Source organism: Lineus longissimus, chromosome 2 (assembly GCF_910592395.1).
Source record: "Lineus longissimus chromosome 2, tnLinLong1.2, whole genome shotgun sequence".
Lineage (NCBI taxonomy): Eukaryota > Metazoa > Nemertea > Pilidiophora > Heteronemertea > Lineidae > Lineus > Lineus longissimus.
Genome location: NC_088309.1, coordinates 2,420,891 through 2,442,811, shown reverse-complemented (window position 1 = coordinate 2,442,811; position 21,921 = coordinate 2,420,891). Strand labels below are relative to the sequence as shown.

Genomic DNA, 21,921 nt, shown 5'->3' with positions numbered 1-21,921 from the left:
GAAGAACCTCCTGATACCAGATATCTAGGCCTGCTCTTCCAGTAGAACTGTCTACAAAGATAGAAGGGTACAATTTCATAAACTTTCAAACATTTTCACTTTACAAACTAATGTCTATTCTAACCTTGTAGCTTTCCTCCAAACTAGACCCTCCCTCGGTTGAAGAACCTCCCGATACCAAAAAACTAGGCCTGCTCTTCCAGTAGAACTTTCTGCAAAGATAGAAGGATACAATCTCATAAACTTTCAAACTTTTTCACTTTACAAACTAATATCTATTCTAACCTTGTGGCTTGCCTCCAAACTAGACCCTCCTCCGGTTGAAGAACCTCCCGATACCAGATATCTAGGCCTGCTCTTCCAGTAGAACTTTCTGCAAAGATAGAAGGGTACAATTTCATAAACTTTCAAACTTTTTCACTTTACAAACTAATATCTATTCTAACCTTGTGGCTTGCCTCCAAACTAGACCCTCCTTCGGTTGAAGAACCTCCCGATACCAGATATCTAGGCCTGCACTTCCAGTTGAACTGTCTGCAAAGATAGAAGGATACAATTTCACAAACTTTCAAACTTTTTCACTTTACAAACTAATATCTATTCTTACCTTGTAGCTTGCCTCCAAACTTGACCCTCCTCCGGTTGAAGAACCTCCCGATACCAGATATCTAGGCCTGCTCTTCCAGTGGAACTTTCTGCAAAGATAGAAGGGTACAATTTCATAAACTTTCAAACTTTTTCACTTTACAAACTAATATCTATTCTAACCTTGTAGCTTGCCTCCAAAATAGACCCTCCTTCGGTTGAAGAACCTCCCGATACCAGAAATCTTTGCCTGCCCTAGGCCTGCTCTTCCAGTAGAACTTTCTGCAAAGATAGAAGGATACAATTTCACAAACTTTCAAACTTTTTCACTTTACAAACTAATATCTATTTTAACCTTGTAGCTTGCCTCCAAACTTGACCCTCCTTCGGTTGAAGAACCTCCCGATACCAAAAATCTAGGCCTGCTCTTGCAGTAGAGCTGTCTGCAAAGACAGAAGAATACAATCTCATATGGACAACAAGATTGATGACAACCCTGTGCAAACCACAATTAAATCGGTCTGGTGTTTAGGAAACATCACTAGTCACTGGTGTTGATATTAAAGGGAGAATATAGGCAGCAGCTAGGCAGGCAAGATATAGTTACACAAAGCCGCCAATAGGGGCCTCTTACATCTCGAAGTAGGTCGAAATGATTCACGAGGTCAAATTGAATGGAAACGACCAATTTTGGGACCAAAACTTGTGTCCTTAATAGAGAGGTTGTCCTTAATAGAGAGGTGTTCGCTAACAGAGGTTCCACTGTATTTGGATGGAAAGCGTTCCTCATTAACTAAGCCTCTGGGAAAAAGTTATGAGTGTGGCGGATTGTCTTTATTCAGCTGAAATATGGCTTAGACGTTTATTACGGGTACGTGACCTAAAACATAACAATAAAAGACGATATTAATATGCGGTGGAGGTGCAAGGTCAAAGATGGAAGCCTTCGGCACATCTCCGCTTATTTGGTTCGAACCCACAACACGAGGCATGCATGCAGTGTATTGATTGGTATACACCGCAGTAGGCCTACCTTTAGAACATAATATTTCGGCCTGAAAAATCAACAGTGACTAAATACGCCTAATAAACAGTAACAAAGAACATCGTACTTACATTTGATCACGCTTTTTGACAACGTCAACACGGTCTAACATGAGAAATCGGGAGTGTTTGTTCACCACGCAATTTGAAAATGCCCTGGCCATCACAGTGCCATTCCAAAGACATGCGCAAATGGGCTAATCGTGACAGGGTCATGCGCAAAGGGGCTAATCATGGCAGGGACATGCGCAAATCGTCGAAGAAAGGGCAAATCAAACTCCACAAAGTGGTCGAACAACTTTCAGCAGTTGTGGCGCGTTAGCTCAGAGCATAGAGCGTCAGACTGGCATGACCTGTGCTGTGGGTTCGAATCCTACCAAGCGCAACTTTTATAATGCTTTTTTGCCTTTTTGGGCGACGATTATTTTTTGATGGTATCAAAGCAATTAGCATAAGTCCAGCTGGACCAGGCCGTGTCAGCAGAATCGTGCACTGGCCGCCTTCTCGCCCTTTGCAACTCCCTGAACCTTCCCATGGTCCATAACTGGATCTTGGGAGATGCAAAAGCTTTTGTGGTCAAGATGAATCTGCCATGTCCTTCACTGCTGACTAGGATTAGGACTTTCTCGATTCAGAAACATAGCAGGTGGTTTCACTGTCGTTTTCCGCCACGTGTCAAATAAAGTCCTCGGATAAATGTGGCGAGTATTTTCCGCAACCTAACTGGTTTAATCTACACTTACAAATAAACTGGCGAGACGCTTATAAATCACTCCGATTTTGTCAGCATTACTCCCATCAGTAACAAGTTTGTCTACATCTAAAGCCATCCTGAGGAAATCCGGGGTCAATGTTCGCTGTTCGTTTCTCCGACCCTACGAGCAGGGTCACTCGAACATCTAATTAATTGGTCATCAGGCGTCCTAAAGCACAGGCCAACATTCGACCGTATTGACCGAGCTTGTGTACAGAGGGAGGAGGATGGTCATCGGGCAACAAAGTAACCCGCATCCTTAAAACACAAAGTCGGACTGAACTAACTTGCAGCGGTCGGGAAAACTTATACACGAACCAATTGTATACAGATAGCGCTCGAGCGTTTGACTACTGACTATTGGAGTTGATTGGCGTTAGAAGTAGGAACTAGATATGATTGGACCAAACAGTAAATATACGTCAACGACCGGCGTACCCCTTTAACCATCTAGGCACCAGTGGTTTACAATATCCTCCGCCTCTCGATATGACGAATTAAGAAGCATAAAAGGTCTGAAGCTCAGGATACCCTAATTCCAATGTATCCTCGAAAATACCAGCAGCCGATTCGATCCATCGTCGGTAGTACTCGAACGCCCGGAATCAGTATGTGCTGCAGTTTGATAAGTTTGGATGCGGGGTATGATAATGATACTAATGAAAATGTTGACATCAGTATATGGTTGATGAGATAACAAGATAAGGAAGAAGAAAAAAAGGAACGAGAGTGGTATGAGGCTATGCAGGGCATCGCCCCCGACCGTACACATGTGGTTTGGTCGAGGAACAATCGGAAAAAGTGCCATCTCCAAGTGGTTTTTGAGCTTGGGGTGGTAAGAAAAAAAATGGAAAATTTACTTAGCAAATATTTGAAGAAAAAAAAAGGTCACACCTAGGAACGAGAGTGGTATGTGGCTATGCGGGGCATCGTCCCCAACCGTACCCATGTGGTTTGGTCGAGGAACAATCAGAAAAAGTGTCATCTCCAAGTGGTTTTTGAGCTTGGGGTGGTAAGAAAAAATTAGAAATTTTACTTAACAAAGATTTTTTTTAAAATTCTGGTCACACCTGGGATCTAGAGCGGTATGAGGCTATGCGGGGCATCGTCACCGACCGTACCCATGTGGTTTGGTCGAGGAACAATCAGAAAAAGTGTCATCTCCAAGTGGTTTGTGAGCTTGGGTGGCAAGAAAAAAAATGGAAAATTTACTTTAAAAATATTTTTTTTAAATTCTGGTCACACCTAGGAACGAGACTGGTATGAGGCTATGCGGGGCATGGTCCCCGACCGTACCCATGTGGTTTGGTCGAGGAACAATCAGAAACAATGTCATCTCCAAGTGGTTTGTGAGCTTGGGTAAGAAAAAAAATGGAAAATTTACTTTAAAAAGATTTTTTAAAAATTCTGGTCACTCCTAGGAACGAGAGTGGTATGAGGCTATGCAGGGTATCGCCCCCGACCGTACCCATGTGGTTTCGTCGAGGAACAATCAGAAAAAGTGCCATATCCAAGTGGTTTTTCAGCTTGGGGTGGTAAGAAAAAAAATTAAGGCCGAACACGAGCATATGCATGTACAGTTTACAAGAAGCGACAACCACAACTAACAAAGATTACCGACCTGCAGAAAATAATTGCGGTCGGTAAATAGATGTAATTATTGGAGTTGATTTGCTCAACTTAGCAGCGTTCAAAAGTCTTGAAATTAACCGACGTGCTGTATATGTATGTAAACAGTACAAATATAAATATTCTGATGATTAATACACTATATTTTGGCAGCATTTTCCGCAAGTCGGTAAATGTCGGGAAAAGTCGGGGTAGGTCGGGAATTAGTATAACCGGTAGGTTATAGTTAACTTTTAGTTGGAATGGCTTATAGTTAACTTTTAGTAGATGGCTTGCAGGTCGGTTACTGTCGGTGATTGCATTTTGACTCGACGAAAATGTAAACGCAAAAACGCCAAAAATGGGGCTCAGTGGAAATTTAGTGCTGGCTTGACACTTTACCCGAGTAAGTTCGAGTAAGCCCCGAGTAAACTTGGTGCTGGAAATATGGGGCTAGCTTGATTTGGGTATAGAAATTTGGGGCTAGCTTGACACAGCTTAATTAGACAAACCTTCATGAATTCAATGGAGATTTCCACATCACAGGATAGAACCGAAGTGATGGCATCACGCAGATTTAACATGATCACTTCCATCCTTACCATCATGACTTGGACGTGCGCCTTTAGTTTCTTTGAGCAAATGGTATTTTATTAGGGATAGCATTGCCGTTGAACATACATGAAGTACAGTGATGTACATTCACACATGTCTGACTTGAAATTTCAAACTGCGCAGTTCATTCCCGCCTTGATAGTATGACTATTTCTACAATAAAAACCCTTCGAAACCAATCCACTTTTATCAGGAATATATACTGTGCCTTACCTTCTGTTGCAGCCGTTTTGATTTGTTTCGGAAAATTTGAAGGCATTTTTACGTTTGAAATCGGAGGAAGTGTTCCCGCGATGTTCTCCGTAGCTCACACACCAACCATGCACACCAACCGACTGGCGTGCAAATCAACCGCGACCGATCATGACCAAAGACAATACATTTGACGTCACAGCACGCGGGCACTTACACTCTTCTCCCCTTGAGCCAGACCGGCTGGCAGTTGAGAGAGAGTTACCTGCTCACGAGAGTCTTTTGTTCTGACAATGGATCAATATGAGAGGCATTGTCAAAAATATGACAGGCATTGTCAAAATGTGGGCTTGGCTTTAGCATACATACTTGTACATGTACGTTTGCCGAGCTGTGGAAATGCATAAGGCAAGTTCCGTAAACCTAAGGACGATGTAAATGCAGAGGTTGGTTGTTCCTTTGTCCGTCCTTATGAGATGATTACCATGGTACAACCAGATCAGTTGTCTTGTATCACCCATGTAGAACGCAAATGTAATGTTGTCTTGTACAGCTAAAAGACCCTTTGAAGGTTTGTTTATGTCTTCCAAACCTGACCAGATAACCAGCTGGAAGAGGTTGGTTGTTACGTAGGCTGTCCTGTCGTCTCCAAAGTTTATTAATGGTAACCTTGGTGTAATTCTTAGGTTGTGTCAAGGTCTTCCCAACCTGACCAGATAACCAGCTGACAGAGGGAAGGCCTTCGCAATCTGAATAGATAAGCAGCTGGCAGAGGTTGATTGTTTCGACATCCCACAGACAGAAAGATATTGGGATTTCACCAATCGCAATATTGCAGTTGCCTGCACCATGACAGAAGACGGACGAAATAGTGCGACGGTCTACATGATTTTGCTTGGGTTGGGGAGTTCCTTGGTTGATAAGGGCAGGCATGCATTGGGTCAGGTCAAGTCTTAGGGTTGAGAAATTGTTAGGTATTGGTGTAGGGGGCCTACCCTTAAGATAAATGTGTCTCAATTTCACCATTAAAAACTGACAGCACTTCACCATAGTGAATTGGGGCGGTGAAAATGTTCGGTTGTTAACAATCACCATAGAGGTATAATCTGACGACAGGTGCCTCGTCCTTGTCCTGAACATACCAAAAATCAGATATTGATTGTTTTGATTCTCAATTACATGCTATAGACTATTCCATACTGGCCCATACTTCATCTAAATAACGTAGAACGCCGATATTTTTCAGCTGTCTCCAATGTTCCATACATTATATATATATATAAGAGTATTATGTTCAGCACCTTGAATGGCTTTTCGAGCCAACCGTTTAATTCTCTCTCTCATAATGGCGAAGAGAAAAACTAAACGACGTATAATTCTGCTTTTATCGGCGATTTTAATTCTGATCTATTACTGGAGATACCTCATGGTGGGTAAAGAGGAGATCCAGAGACGCTGGGAATCTAAAATCAACCACATCCGGACAGTCACAGCGACAATTGTTTTCAGTGGCAAAGAGAGTGAACGTATGGATCGTGATGTCACTGACTTTAACCCAAGACTTCAATTCGGTGCCACAATCTGTGACGACCAGGAGATTTTTGTTCTGTTCGTCATTCACACTGCCGTGAGGAACCGAGGGGAGCGCCAGTTTATCAGGGAGACTTGGGGGAGGAAGAACAACACGTTTAGAGGCCGCAGAATGAAGCATGTGTTCGTATTGGGACTGGCCCCTGTGTTAGAGGAGAGACAACGGGTGAAGGAGGAGGCAGAGAAATACAACGATATCATCCAGGGTGAATTCCGGGATCTTTATCGGAATCTGCCTCATAAGTTAGTGTTCTGGTTACAGTGGGTGAAAGCTTATTGCCCGAAGGTAAAATACGTCTTAAAGTGTGATGACGATGTCCTTGTTTTTCCGGAACATGCGGTTGACTTCTTAGAGAGTGTGAGACGAACATATCAAGGACCATTGTACGTTGGTCGGAAGAGTTCTTGGAATAAACCTGTCCGAGATAAGGTGCGGTTCGCTCAGTATAGTGTCCGGGAGGTGCAGTGGCCTGGGTCCTTCTATCCTCCCTACCTCAGTGGGTTTGCCACCATTCTTTCAATGGGCGCTATCCGTCGTATTGGTGAAGCCATCAGAACAGGAATGGTGGAGAAAAGATTCCATGCAACGTGGCGACGGTTCCCCATGGAAGATGTCTATCTCGGCGCATTAGCCAATGTTTCTGGTATCAAGTTGATAGAGACTAAAGCTTTCAACATACTTTATGTGCAGAGTTCTGTCGATCCGACTAAACCGCCTTGTGACAGATGGCGAACGGTGGTATTTGTATTGTTCAACGTGAGTCGTGAACACATCGTGAGGAGATTGAGAATATTCAAATCCGAATGGGAAGGTTCGCGCAAGCATGTTAACAACTCTCCGAATTGCACCTTTCCAAAGCGGGAGAGGTTTGACATATCGTTAACATTATAGCGGTTGGTTAGGGATCGGTATAACATCCATCAGTTGGACTGCATGGCGCGACCCCGGCTCCGATCGCAAAAGGGTTGTCGTTCCATCGAAAAGGCTATGTGGGATAATGAGAGATACATTTGTCCGGGATCAACTGCATAAATTGGCAACTGAGGGTGAATTATAGGGTGGCGATGTTGGTATCCGCCGTCTCTAAAGAGTGATCCTATACACCCAAGCATATTCTGGCGGTGACTTTGTCCTCAAAAACTGCTTTGGGATAGTTTGAAATGATCATCAAACATCATGAAATATCTCAATATCAACGCTTTTATGTGGTGTTGGCAGGTTCTCTCACTATTGTCAAATGATCCAATAAACCAGCATTCCGGTGTAAGTTGACTGTACCTTAAATGACCGATATCAATGTGTATAGTCGCATGTGTTATATTCTTGCTCTGATCTTGGCTCAGACATTGACAGTGAAACGAAATCAACAGCACACAACCTGGTTATAGTTGGCCCATTTATTTCAATAAAAGAAACCCTGTGTCGTTTCTTTAGAATTGATATTCATAGGAGGGAATAGCGAACTTTTCAAAAACTGTCGTTGATAAAATACGTTTACATTATTATTCGTCGTTCGTAACACAATATACACAATACGCGTATATTTCATAAAGTGACGACTGCCTTTGTCACTAAAATGGTTCCGGTCATGATCAATAAAAGAAAATTTTGAAGAAATCCAACCACAGTTCGCTTCCGAGCCCAAACCGATATTGTTCACACCAAACAGTCAAATAAGTTTTTATGATTTTATCACGTACATTTACATGTATATTTTTGATAAAAGTGCGCGAATGGGGAGAAATTACTGATGCATCAGTAATTTCATCATGAAGAATTCATGACGGAGACGAGGTATCATTTGTTGTTGCCCCCGTTGCTGTAGCTACGGTTTTTACGTAGAGCTGTAAAATATTCTTTATAGCCCCTTCTTCGAAATCGATATACATGTAATACGCAAGTTTTCGCTCGTCACATAGTGAAGTTTACAGTTTTGCTTCGACGGAGGGTGTGGGGGCCTTACCTACGACCGATGCGTTACAGTAATAATGCGAGCAACCATAAAACCCGTAATCATCATCATCATCACCATCATTATCCTTTCTCTAACATCTTCCGGCTTACTCGAGTGCCTTGATGGATTGTTTTGCTCGAATAGGAGTTTAGTCTTTTTGTTTGGCGTCCTAGTGATGAGGAGCATTACAAGTATATATACATAAATTATATTCGAATAGATGAAATTAATGAAATTAAATATTCATGCGAAAAACCCCGGCGAAAGAAGTTTCAATAATTGCCTATACGTCCTTCGTTAAATATTTAAAATTTGATATTGGAGTAATTTGTATCGGACATAAATTTCGACAAAGCCGTCGTGTTGACAGATTATAACAAATACCATAAGTACTGACCCAGCACTGCGTACAATTGCATTTTTGTCTCGACGGAGGGTGTTGGGTCTTACCTACGACCGATGCGTTAATCTTACAGTAATAATGCGAGCAACCATGAAACCCGTAATCATCAACATCATCACAATCATTATCCTTTCTCTAACATCTTCCAGCTTACTCGAGTGCCTTGATGGAAAAGGTAAGGGTGTTAAACCTGATTGTTTTGCTCGCTTATACTTGTAAAATTCTGTTGAAAAGAATATGAGGTTGGTCTATGCGTGTAGTGTCGTAGTGATGAAGAGAATTATATACATGTACATGTATAAATCATATTCGAATATAATCGCTTCGAATAGATAAAATTGATAACTATTAACATCTCCAAAATATGACCCTCGCGAAGACAGTTTCATAGACCCGCCGTTAAAGGCCTACGCCGTTCGTTGAAAATTTTGAATTTGTGATTGAATTTGAAAATTTTCAATTGCGTAAAGACATGATAAATATAAATTTCAGCATGCCTTTCTGTAGACAGATATACAAATACTATAAATACAAAGTTTCAACAAATTCGTTTTCATAATGGTGGATTTCGTTTTAATTGGACCACCAGTAATTATGAACGGTCTACCCCTTAAGAGAACATACTAGGCGAAACAGTGCCAGAATTTGTTTACTTTGACTATATAGTTTCGGTTTCAACCTCTGGTTTGGTCACTGACAGTGTATTCTATAGTGGCCGTGGTTAAAAGGCCTACTGCAATTACACTCGGGACGCAGTGGATCGCCCTTGTCCATCCCAAGGAAGGAAGAACATGTCTTATCGTGTGCACATTGTGTTTTAGGTGGTAATCTTGCAATAGGGAAACCTGCATCACAATCGTCAGACTATCGTCAAGGCGAGGCGGACCATGCCGTGGATGGGAACCCAAACCCCAGCCAAGCAGATTCACAATCCTGCACCCAAACCAAAGAGGAGTCATCACCCTGGTGGTTTGTAGATCTCAAGTCGCAGTATCGTGTGAAGAACATCATTATTATCAACAGGTCCGATAACTGGGGTAAGACAAAGCTCCTATTCCTTTGGTTTAGTTTAAGACGCATTCTAGTCTTTTATAGATCCCATGTGCTGAAGCACTACAAGTCTCGTTTTGAATTCAGCGGTTATGATTAAGTAGCCACAACGCTTGGGTTGCGGCGATCCGCACAATTACGATCACTGCACGGAGAACTCACTCTGATCCAGGCGAAATTGAAATCGGGATAACGCGGTAATTCAGTCACATTTTGAAATTATACGAACTTCTACTGTAGAATGAAAGGTGAGTGGACAGCCGACAGCTTGGCGGGGCTTCTCCGTTTTTCCTTTAATCAAAGGTAAAAGGAATTGATACCTCACTGCCGGTTTGGTTGCCTGCATTGTCACAACCTTGCGGGGAGGCGCGGAACCGCATTGAGTCGTTTTCGATTACCCCGATGGTCACGCACCTCTAATTACCTTCTTCGCCATTTCGCGTTATCGCGAAGTCATGTGGTATTGGCTCTGTTACCTCCGCCCATACGCACGTTGTCTGTAAAGCTAATGTCAATACATTGAGGGTAAAGATGGCCTCCGAGTTGCCCGCTGATTTAGCAACTAAAAAAGAGCGCATGTCCTTGCTGATATCAACGATGAATTTCCAATATGCTCTGTCGATTGATGCAACACCTGGTGAAAATCGGCGAGATAAAGCACACTACTTATAAATGCAAAATGCTGTACATATTAGATATATTAGCTCGACCAAGCTATCTCCGTCAATCATTCGGGAGTAGCCCAAAAACGGCGACAACTTGTTCTCCTAGGATCCGTGCCTCCTTCGACTAACCAGCCTCAGGCTGTCTGGTAACTTTCAACATATTCTTGTTCAAGGCGGCCGTCTAAAAGACTTCCATGTGACCATAACGGATGTGAAGCCACCAGACGGTTTCTCCTCTGGCAAAGTATGCTACAATCAGCACGATGCAGCCAATGACGGCCAGAAATTTAACATATCATGTTATGATCAAGTAGGGCGGTTTGTTGGTGTGGGGCTCAGGTCGATCGGAATCCTGAGTCTGTGTGAAGTGGAAGTATACGGAAGTAAGTATATGTCATGTATACCGTACGCTTTAATCATTTGGTCATCAGGTGGCGTGTATCGGGTACGTCACGCAACCTTATTTTTGTCGTCGCCAGACAAATGCAATGGGCTTATACTCGAATGTACGTAAACATTTCAAAACAACAAATTTGAGGAGACATGAGTCCAACTTCTGCTGCAATTATGCAGTTTACTCATCATCTATACGTCAAATTTCCTGGACCATACCTCCGGAGGATTTAAATCCACTGAGAAGTAATTTTCAGTGTATAATGTAAAAATTGACATCATGCATGCTCTACATGCTTATACATATACTCAACTCAATCTCTCCAAATTGGCATTTGCCTATCAAGCCCCTTTAAAAGAGGGGAAATTATTCCCTCATATCTTTTTTTCAGAGAAGTTGGGCGACTACGTGTATGATGCAATACCAGTGTCACAGGAGCTCAAGCCAGTAGCAACAAAACCAGCGAGGTCACCAATAGAATGCAGCTTGTGGTGCTTGGGGTGCCTGAACTGTCTCGAGTTCTCCTTCGCGAACGGGGAGTGTCGTATGTACGGTAAAGACGTCATCGCTGGGACACCGTCAGTCACTAAGCGGTACAAGAAGATGTGGTAATCGCACAGGCAACGGCAATCTCTCCACAGACGGTATGATCAAATCATCAAGCCTCTGCTGTATGAAGACCACACTCCAGCGCAATAATATTAATGTGATGAGGCGTCCTCTTATCACTGCTTGGAATCTGATGCTGAAATCGCGCATCCACGTAACTATCGGACTTTTTGTGCATTTTTGAATATCAAGTGTTTGTTCTTTATTCCTAAACACGTTTTGATTTAGATTACGATTTTTTTCAAATTACTCGTAGGTTAGTGTCGCGTTGCGTTAACACCGAACTACTTGTAGGCATAGATATATCCATTATTAGTGTCAACAGGCACGTTTCGCAACCTTTACGAAGTACGAAGTACGAAAGTTTGCATGTGTGGCGTCGTCAAGTCCTGCGCGAATATATTTATTCGCTTAAAAAGTCGGCTTTCATATACGACAACTCACTAACCCTCAATACCGCTGGAAGTTCAGTATGATATACGAGGGATCAGCGAACTTTTCCAAAACTGTCGTTGGTGAAATACATTTACATTCTTCGTTCTTCGTCGTTCGTTGCTGTTCGTAAGGATGGCGAAACCTGCCTATCCAGTGTCATATTAGGTTGTTTTTCTGATTGGAACAATCTCTGACTTGGAGCTGTGCACTGCAGCAGATGTATTCCACTCCGGACGCAGCGGACCGGCTTCATCCATATATAGGAAGGACGATCAGGATGGCCGAATAGACTGCATAGGAGTCTGATGTATACGCATAAAACAAGTTACTTGTATCTCTTTTTAATTTCTTCAGGAAATAAAGCACTTGGACAGAACACCTATATTAAGGTTATTTGTTTGTCAAATGTCAGCACCTGTGGTGCTCCGATGCGGTCACAATAGTAATATACGTTCAACTTATATTTTCAGTCGTACTGAAATGAACTCCAGGTCAACTAAAATACACTACAGCTCCAGTTACATGAGTTATACTTAAAATCTCGGGAATCTCTGGAGACGATCCTAGGCAGTTCCAGATTTTTTGTGTTTAGTGTTATACCTTAAGCACATCTTTTTGGTGAAACGCGGGATATGCAAGCGTCGTTGTTGAATTGAATAATTCAAGAAATCAATTCAATGCTTCGTGATATTTGGTGCTTACATGCATGGCCGATGTAATTCCGGCTGTAGATCCGGGTTTTGCCCCATGCAGATGCTATAAAACAGTTAATAGTTTTTAATGATTTTGCAAGCTTGCATAGAACTGCATGTATCAATACCCTAGGTAACCAATGGTGAAAAATTGAAAAATTAATGATGCATAGAGTATTATGTCTTTAAACCGATGGTCGTCAAGTTGTTGGGTATGCTACAGTTTGTTCACACTGTAATCACTCATCCCAAATCCATCGCCGTCAAGTTAGTTTGTCGCTCGTCATTAGTGAATTATTTGTTGGCTTCACCGGAGTGTGTCTGTGGGGCCTTACCTACGCTTACGTTAATAATGCGAGCAACCATGAAACCCGTAATCATCATCATCATCACCATCATTATCCTTTCTCTAACATCTTCCGGCTTGCTCGAGTGCCTTGATGAAAAAGGTAAGGATGTTAAACCTGATTGTTTTGCTCGAATAGGAGTTTAGTCATTTTGTTTGGCATCGTAGTGATGAAGAGCATTACAGGTGTATATATACATAAATCATCTTTAAACAGAACCGCTTCAAATAGATGAAATTTAATATACATGTGAAAAAAAAACCCGGCGAAAACTGTTTCAATAATGGCCTATTTTATCATGTCCTTCGTTAAATATTTAAAATTTGATACTGGAGTAATTCGTACCGGACATAAATTTCGACAAAGCCGTCGTGTTGACAGATTAAACTGATGGTCATCAAGTTGTTGGGTATGCTACAGTTTGTTCACACTGTAGCCACTCTTCCGAAATCCATCGCCATAAGTACTGACCTAGCATTGCGTACAACTGCATTTCCATTTCCTGGATCAGCAGTATAAACGATTGGTATAGCCCCGCCGCCAAAGACTGCTGCACTCAGCACGTACAATGTGAACATGACACTTTTTCTCGTGTCCGTTGTGAACATGGTTGATGGGCTTCCTGCATTTCTTCAAAGTTTTGTCGAAATTACACTCCGGACGCAGTGAATCGCCCTCGTCCCTCTCAAGGAAAGAAAGATGAACAGATAGATGAATGGACTACCGCGGGCCATGAGAGTCCTTTAGTAGGCTTATTGAATTGCAGACTCTATATACTGCAGTTGCAATTTTATATCATTTGAAAAAAGAACATGTCTTTTACTTCGTTTGTACACTGGATTTAAGGTCCTAATGTTGCAAGAGGAAAACCCGTATCACAATCGACAACTCTTCCTGGCGCCGAGGCTGGCAAAGCCGTGGATGGGAACCGCAACCCAAGCAGATACCAGGCTGGATCCTGCTCCCACACCATTAAAAATCACCCATCACCACCTTGGTGGTTTGTCGACCTCAAGGAGCGCCATTTTGTGAGGAACGTCACTATTATCAACAGGTCCGATACCTTCGGTAAGAGACGTGTTCCGATTCCTTCGTTTACTTTATGACGCATGAATCATTTACATAACCCCATATTCTGAGCACAACGAATTGCCAATTTTCTCTGTCAATTCTTAGAGTTACCAGAAACGCCCGTGGTGAGACATACTTTTTCTTATAAAAGCAAAATGCTGTAATCGCACATATTCAACATTATTTCGATCACCCGTCGATCAATCTCTGCCACATTGCCTGCATATTCGCCATATCCGCCCGCGGCCAAGGATGAGGATCCTTGGCGGCTGACCGGTGACTTTCAGCATCTTCTTGTTCAAGGCTACCGTCTTAGAGACTTCGACGTGATCATAACGGAGGTGGTGCCACCAGGTGGTTTCTCCTCTGGCCAGGTATGTTACAGTCATCAAGGAGTGGCTGCGGATGGCCAGATATTTGACCTACAATGTCATGGTGAAGTAGGGCGGTTTGTTGGTGTGAGGCTCAGGGCTGAAGGAGTCCTGTGTCTGTGTGAAGTGGAAATATTCGGAAGTGAGTATATATCATGTATGAAACGGGTTTTGAGTTCAACATTTGGTCGTCAGGACCTTTACAACATTTTTTGGAATGTGGTCATCGCATTATTGTTAGAACGAATCGTGAGCGAATGTCGTCGTTATAGTCTAATCGTTAGAAGGTCGTATGCAGTGAAACAACAGAAATAACAACGTTTGGAAAGAATCGTTAGAAGGAACAACGATAGAGAAGAAAGAACGTGTCTGTTCTTGTATTGTTTGCAGTAGTATTGGGCAGGTTTCGCAACCCGACCATCGACAAAGTACGAACTACGAAGGTGTGTCGTGCACCAAGTTCTGTGCGACACTCGTAATACATCTTCTATACTTGCATGTAGGAGCCACTGCGATCGGAGTGTAAAATTCGCTCGCCTTATACACGTTTGGTGTACATTATCATTAACGTTAAAGGGACAACTTGGACTGAGATGTGTTGGTTTTTTGATACAAAATTATCTTCTAGCAGGACCGTGACGTCTCCAAACAGGATAATTGAAAAACGCCATGTCTGAAACTGCCTCGCAACACTGGTGAACATCATTATCCTCCTGACCAGGTTAATACCAAACCATGCCCAAGTTGTCCCTCTAATACTTAAAGAGGGATCACAGGCAGGAACTAGGAGGGTAACACTGGTATCTTCAGACGCACCTCCTGCAATTACTTGGTCATGTTTGATTCATTATAAAACTGATTTCTCGTCCAAGCGAATAATAGGCTCGATGTAGTGGCAGACGTCGATTGGTGACCTTGTTAAACTCAATCTCTCCCCCTGGCTTTTGCCTATAGACTCCGTTTTAAAAAGGTGAAATTTGTCCCTCATATCATTTTCAGGGAGTCTGGCCTACGTATATGATGCAATACCAGTGTCACAGGAGCTCAAGCTGGTAGCAACAAAACCATCGATGTCACTATCAGAATGCAGCTTGTGGTGCTTGGGGTGCCTGGACTGTTACGAGTTCTCCTACGCGAACGAGGAGTGTCGTATGTACGGTAAAGACGTCATCGCTGGGACACCGTCAGTCACTAAGCGGTACAAGAAGATGTGGTAATCGCACAGGCAACGGCAGCAGACTATATGATCATCAAGACTCTGCTGTATGAAAAAGCCACAGTTTGCGTATACTCTATCGCTCAAACGTCAACATTTCAACCACACTCCGGCGCAGTAATAGTGTGTGATGAAGCGGTCCTACTGTCACTGCTTGAATTTATTGGCCGCCATTGAATCTGATGCTGAAATCGCTGAAATAGGGTATAAATTGTGACCTGATCGGACCGACATATAGTACCATATTTGGTAACAATAGGGTGCCGTCAGTGTCGAATTCTTCATATCTACTTGGAATGTCGCACGCATCCACAGCACCTCGCCAGAACTAGCTTAGCATCCCGACGAAATTTGTTGCCACCCCCGAGAAAATAAATATAGAAGTTAATGCCAAAGTTTACGGTCCATAACTCAGTGCAGATCCAGTAGCCCAACCAGTAGAGAGCGTTCCAGTAGGGTTCGTTAGGATCGGGTTGGCGGACCGTCGACTCGTAAATGCGTTTCGGACATGAGCAGAGGAGGTAAGCAAGGGACGTCATCAACAACATGGCGGTTAGATTAGTCTCCCGGATCTTCCCTTTCTTTTCTGCCTCTAGTTTCATTTTCTTCCGTTGGTTTGCCGCTCGATTGACGCTGATCAAGATGATCAGGTTGCATATGGCAATGGTGGAGAATGGGATGATCGTCGCCAGGATTAGGAGATAGATGTTATAGAATGTTTCAAACCATCTCGCCTGGGGGAAGTTGCGGATGAGCGCTCCGTTTGGTGGGACTGGTGTGTCAAGGACAAAGAACGTCTGCAGATGAAGTAGCATCTCCAACACGCAGGTACAAATGGTGAGTTTCACGGCCCTCGAGGCTGTACAGATGGTGGAGGCTTTCATCGGGTACATGACAGCGATGGCCCGGTCGATGCTCATCTCGGCGAGGAACAAGCCTGAGGTCACCGCAAGACTTTCCGCGCCATACCACAAAGAACTGAATGAAGAAATAACAACCTCAACTTCAATTTATTCTGTAGTTAATATCATATGGTTTTTACACTGAGAGGTGAATAAGCAAGATAAGTATGATGCGCGAATGTTTTTCTGGTTTGGAAATAAACTGATGGTTTGATAAGTAGAAATGGTGGTTTGAATACAAAATAATTGTTTCGAATAAGTAATTTATTGGATGAAATAAGTTCTGATTTGTTCCTGTAAAGTTTAAAACAATGAAATCATTTCAAATAAAATTGGCAAATTCAGAAAACTGCAAATGTATAGGTATATCAGGTTATGGTTTTTGACGTACTATTCCCCTCAAGCTCTTCCTCATTTATCAGGCTGATATGCAGTGATGCAAAGGTCCGGTTGCATTATCATATTTTTGTAACTTTTCTGCCGTTAAAAGTCTTGATCATCAACGTGCATGGTTGTACTGGCTGGCGTCAAGGGGATTCCGTATGCAAGACGTAAGTCGTGTTTTAACCCGGAATCACAAAGACAGCACCGGCTATAAGCAATGGACTTCATTCCTCGATCATTACTAAGCAGCGCTACCATATGGAACTCCTGTAAGAACCCATGCAGCAGTCACCATTTCTGTCACCCTTTAGAATGCTCCATGTTTTTACATAAATAGGGTAAATAAAAAAATGCTCACCTTAGCAAAGCAAAACTACCATACATCCCCTCACCAAGACCATGACCAACCAGCAACTTCCACAGAACCTCTGAGAAAATTAAAACTCCCGTATCAACAAAAGCTAGTCCAGCCATATAGATACAGGTACTAATCTGACGGTTGTCATTCTTGAGCGTTATCATCAAGGACATCATATTACCGGGGATGCCAAACACAATGCCAAAAACAGTCCACCATTTGTAGAGCAGTTCGGTGACATACGTCACGAGTACTGCCGTTGGCGAATATGTCATCGATCCGGTCGCCGAAACAAGGGTGCTCGTTATATTTGACATTTCATCCGTATATATTGGTGAGCGTGGTCCTCGGTGGTAGGGCGTAGAGTTTTTCTGTTCCGGATTGCGAATCCTGCCCAGTGAAACGTGCCTTTGAGTGATAAGATGAATTATGGAGAAAGAATGATGAGCGTCTTATTGTCTGCTGACTCCAAATGCCAGAGCGGTATTAATTTGGGGGGGGGGGGGCAGAACACCACATTTTGTCCCAAAAGGGCCCAAATCTGCATGAAAAACGTGTTTTTCGAAGATGTCAACAGGGGGGGGGGTCAGGGGGGCAGTTGCACGCCTGCTAAATACGGCCCTGAATTCTCTCACTCAACGACGAACCCCGATGGTTGTATTAATGTTACCGACACTCAGAAATAATGGTTTTTGAGCTTTTGAAAAACTTTCACCGGTAGAGGACTTTGACCAACACAATAGTCCCCATAGGCCTATACAGGGGCATGCATATTTGCAAAATTAAAAAGGTTTTTCGCTAAAAATCCTTTATTTCTAAGAGTGCACATCTCATAAGTGAAAACCCCTGGTCAGTCAGGTCTGGCAATCCGTGAGAAACAGACACACTCTAAAACATTGCACGGACTGTGATGAGATGATGCGTCGGTTGTCGACGAACTTCATATACAATGAGCTCTACGATGATTTCCCGAGATTCTGCTCTGTTGTGACGCATGCGAGTAATATATATATCCATGCTAACAAATGATGAAGCCGCCCCATCAGTTCCGATTACACGCCCAGGGCCATCAGTCTTACGAGTCTCATTTCACATCATTACCGTAGTAGACGCCTCGATTTGAAGGGGCATACTCTAGTTTCACTGATCCAAGTCCGGTGACGTAGAAACCTTTTTTGCCTGGTTTACCGCATGGCTACTGCTTTATAGACAGCCGTTTCAGAAACACCTGTCCTTAACTTGATACAATGAAGCGGTCTGAGTATATGTATATATGGACCGATGATCAGTAGTGTTCCTAATAGCAGCTGTATAAAGCTGTATAAAGCGAATATTCTCACAGGCCTGAACATCACGTGTAATGCCTAGTATACATACATATATATGCATCACTTTTTCAGTCGCGACCAACTCATTCTCGACGCTGTGTACGATCATCGCGCGGTGACAGATAAAGACGCATAATGGCAGTCTCAACGAAGACCTTCCGAATCATTAGTCTGATTGTGGGCGTGATTTGCATGACGTACGGCGGATCTGGCTTTCTGTTCAGCGTCTACACGAATGCTGTCAGGAAGAAATACAATTACACGCAATTGGAGGGCAAGTAACGTTGTTTTTTAGAAGGATGTATCTGGTAGACGAATGCAGATATGCGACCCGAACCCTGTACCGCCTTCCCTTATTATATCCACTAAGTAAAAGGTTTCAACAAAATACAAATAATGTAGGTATTGTATTGATACATTTCCTTCTTCGTCTTCAGTGGGGGTGATGTCTGGTACTGCCAATTTCGGAGCCGTATCGATCTTCCTTCCGGGTATCTCCGTTGAAAAGCTTGGCGTCAGGCCCACGGCAGTATTCACCATCCTGTTATCATTATCCGGCTACTTGTTGTTATGGAGTGCAACGAAGATGGTGGCATTCTATAAATTTCATTCCTGGCTTCAAGATATATATTTTTTCCTGGCATGTAAGTATTGCTACATCTCTAAATTGCGAGATAATTCCCCTGACCTATAGTGTATAAGCGAGGGGTACTTCATCCTGAACCTCATACCAACACTCGGCACTAACGTGTGCGAGGGGAGGAGGATACGACCGACTCTGGATTTTCGAGGATGGGTTACTTTATTATCGATTATTATTCCATGACATCTTTTTAAAAAGTTAATCACTCGGCTAATATATAAGCCCGGGATGTTCCGCAGCAGAATTGCCATGCACCCAGAGTGGCATATACAAATCACTCAAGATATCCTTTGACATGAGTCGAATAACACCACCTCAATGTTACCCTTGGCCTGTACCTATAAGTAGGGTTACCCTGACCTCTTGCTCGAAATAAAGAAAAAAAGGTACATGTACATAATTTAATTGCTCAGCTTCAGATTCATTAACATTTCTTCCAGATCTCAGTGGTGTATATAGTTACGTTATCGCCTTGGTCCCAAATGTGGCAAACTTCCAGCCCAAGTACCGAGGCACGATCGTTGGTCTTCTCGACGCTACGTTTAGCGCAGGAACGAGTATCTTCGTCGCCATCTACGGAAAATGCTTCGTGAACTCTAACACCGACGATGAAGAAAATCAAGACATTGGAGATTTCTTCTTGACTCTTGCAATACTTGGTGCTGTGACTAGCAGCTTGGGCTTCTGGTTTCTTGGCTACTACAAGGTGGAGGATATCTCACAAGATTATGTCGATCTCGACGGCAAGGAAACGCCAGCGGAAGAATTAATTGCCAAAGAACCGGTTGCGGATATAACAACATCGAAAACACTTTTGGTAGATCAGCTTACTTGGTGTGACCTTATCAAGGACGTCGACCTCCAGTTGCTATTTTGGATGTTTTTATTGATCATTCCAGTAGTTGGAATGTATTTACAGAACGTCAGCGTTTATCTGAAATCATTCCGATTTCAAGAATACAGTACTCTCTTCAACATCTTGCTCCCAGTGTTTGCTGTTGTAGGAAAGTTTTTCGGCGGGGTGATATCAGATTTATTAGTCCACATTATCCCACGTACGGGTATCTTACTTGTCAACCACTTGCTGTTACTCCTGATGGTGTCCACTTGTATTTTCCTGGCAGACAATTACTATGTCCTTCTCATCACTACAGTGGTTGTTGGGCTAAATTTCGGTTCAATTAACACTCTAACGCCAACTCTCTTTGTGGACTACTTTGGACTAAAGTATTTCCCCCGAACTTGGGGCGCATGCGCTACACTGGGTGGTGTCGTGGCGCTTCTGTTACAGGGTTTGTTTGGTGTATTATACGACGCAGCCGCAACTAACCCGGGTGAGAAATTTTGCTATGGCACAAAGTGCTTCGAGTGGAGTTTTTTCGTGGCAGCCATTTTGGTTTTAGGTGGCGTGATTTGTAACGTCTGCTTGATCAAAAGCCGAAGCAGATAACGGATTAACAGGGAATGACAAATTCCATTGTGAAATTCGAGGAAATCTTAATCATCTATGTTCGAATGAAACCGCGCAAGGAATCCTTCTGCTTACCGTACATTTTATAGCATCATGATGTGATGATAACAATTATTCACACAAGAAGGAAACATGTGTAGAGGACGGGTAGTTGGAGTAGATGACATTTACTTGTCACTGGCCTTTTGCTGTTGTTCCTTGTGTATCCATGATATGGTTAGGAGATTTCCGCTTCGAATCATGGCCGCCAATAACTATCCAAGGTCATTTTAGCATCGTAGCCGAGTATTAACGTTAGCTCATGGCTCAAATCCATAAGTCGTTTTTTCTCTTCACGAAAAGTGCACCTTTTTGTGAATGTTCTGAGAAGCATAGGAGCTCAAAGAATTTAAAAAAAACTACGACAAGTCTGACCAAAATGTGTCTTCGTCCCATTCGTACGGACATACTATCTCGGGGTCTCCAACTCCTCATCCACTTAGCGAACACTTTGGGGACACGTGAGGTCCGCCATGTTTGGTGGATGATTAAAGGGATACCAGAGGGCGCTGTCATCAATGGTGGGACGGGCGGTTCGCAACCTCTCTATTCTCCAAGGACGATTTACCTTAGTAGTGCTGAATTTAGGAACCTCCAAAGTTTTATGCATTTTGCTGCCTTCTTTCAAGACAGCGGTCCTGTTGTGACTTGCTCCTCCTATTGGAGACATTTTTGATTCGTCATTGTCCAGTGCTGACCCAGTTATTGCATGTGATCCAAATACTTTGAAAGCAAATATATAAGTTTTCCGGAACGTTTTCCTTAACGTTAACTCGACCACCTTTACTGGAGAAATGAGCGTTTCACAGTTTCTCAGTTTTCGATGGTAGCTGCAGTTCAGAGTCTTGATATGTAAGCACTCGGAGAGAGTCCATCGATGGAGGAAGATGATAGACATGATGAGGATGAACGTCACGATGTAGGCTGTCACACAGAAGAACATGCACTTTGGTCGAACTCTCAGACATCCTGACATTGTAAGAACGAATTTTATCCAAGAAAAACAAAGGGATGCCGAGCAAAAATAGGTCGGGATTTTCTCCGGCGTGCGAAATTCGTCGTGCACGCAGTCAAATCGCGCCGGCCACCATTGTATTAGATGTTCAAGCAGCCCGAGTTTAAAACAATTGCATGGAAGGTTTAAAGGTTCTCTTTTGTCTTTGTTTATTGGGGAACAGTCTCCGCGCCATTTCCGTTGAC

The 21,921-nt window shown here is 43.0% G+C and overlaps 2 protein-coding genes across 2 annotated transcripts; both read left to right on the top strand.

Annotated features, from left to right (window-relative positions):
• Positions 1-8,819: 8,819 nt before the first annotated feature.
• Positions 8,820-15,810, top strand: LOC135483778 (uncharacterized). The gene is made up of 9 exons (XM_064764810.1): positions 8,820-8,921; positions 9,568-9,783; positions 10,635-10,844; positions 11,247-11,463; positions 11,721-11,754; positions 12,815-13,040; positions 13,785-14,006; positions 14,313-14,522; positions 15,380-15,810. Exons 1-9 carry the CDS (start codon positions 8,825-8,827, stop codon positions 15,595-15,597), a joined length of 1,650 nt encoding a protein of 549 aa, XP_064620880.1. The 5' UTR covers positions 8,820-8,824; the 3' UTR covers positions 15,598-15,810.
• A 3-nt stretch (positions 15,811-15,813) lies between these two features.
• Positions 15,814-21,056, top strand: LOC135501045 (uncharacterized). The gene is made up of 4 exons (XM_064792769.1): positions 15,814-16,117; positions 18,641-18,842; positions 19,006-19,212; positions 19,652-21,056. The coding sequence occupies exons 2-4, from the start codon at positions 18,704-18,706 to the stop codon at positions 20,659-20,661; spliced, it is 1,356 nt and encodes a 451-aa protein (XP_064648839.1). The 5' UTR covers positions 15,814-16,117; positions 18,641-18,703; the 3' UTR covers positions 20,662-21,056.
• Positions 21,057-21,921: the final 865 nt, after the last annotated feature.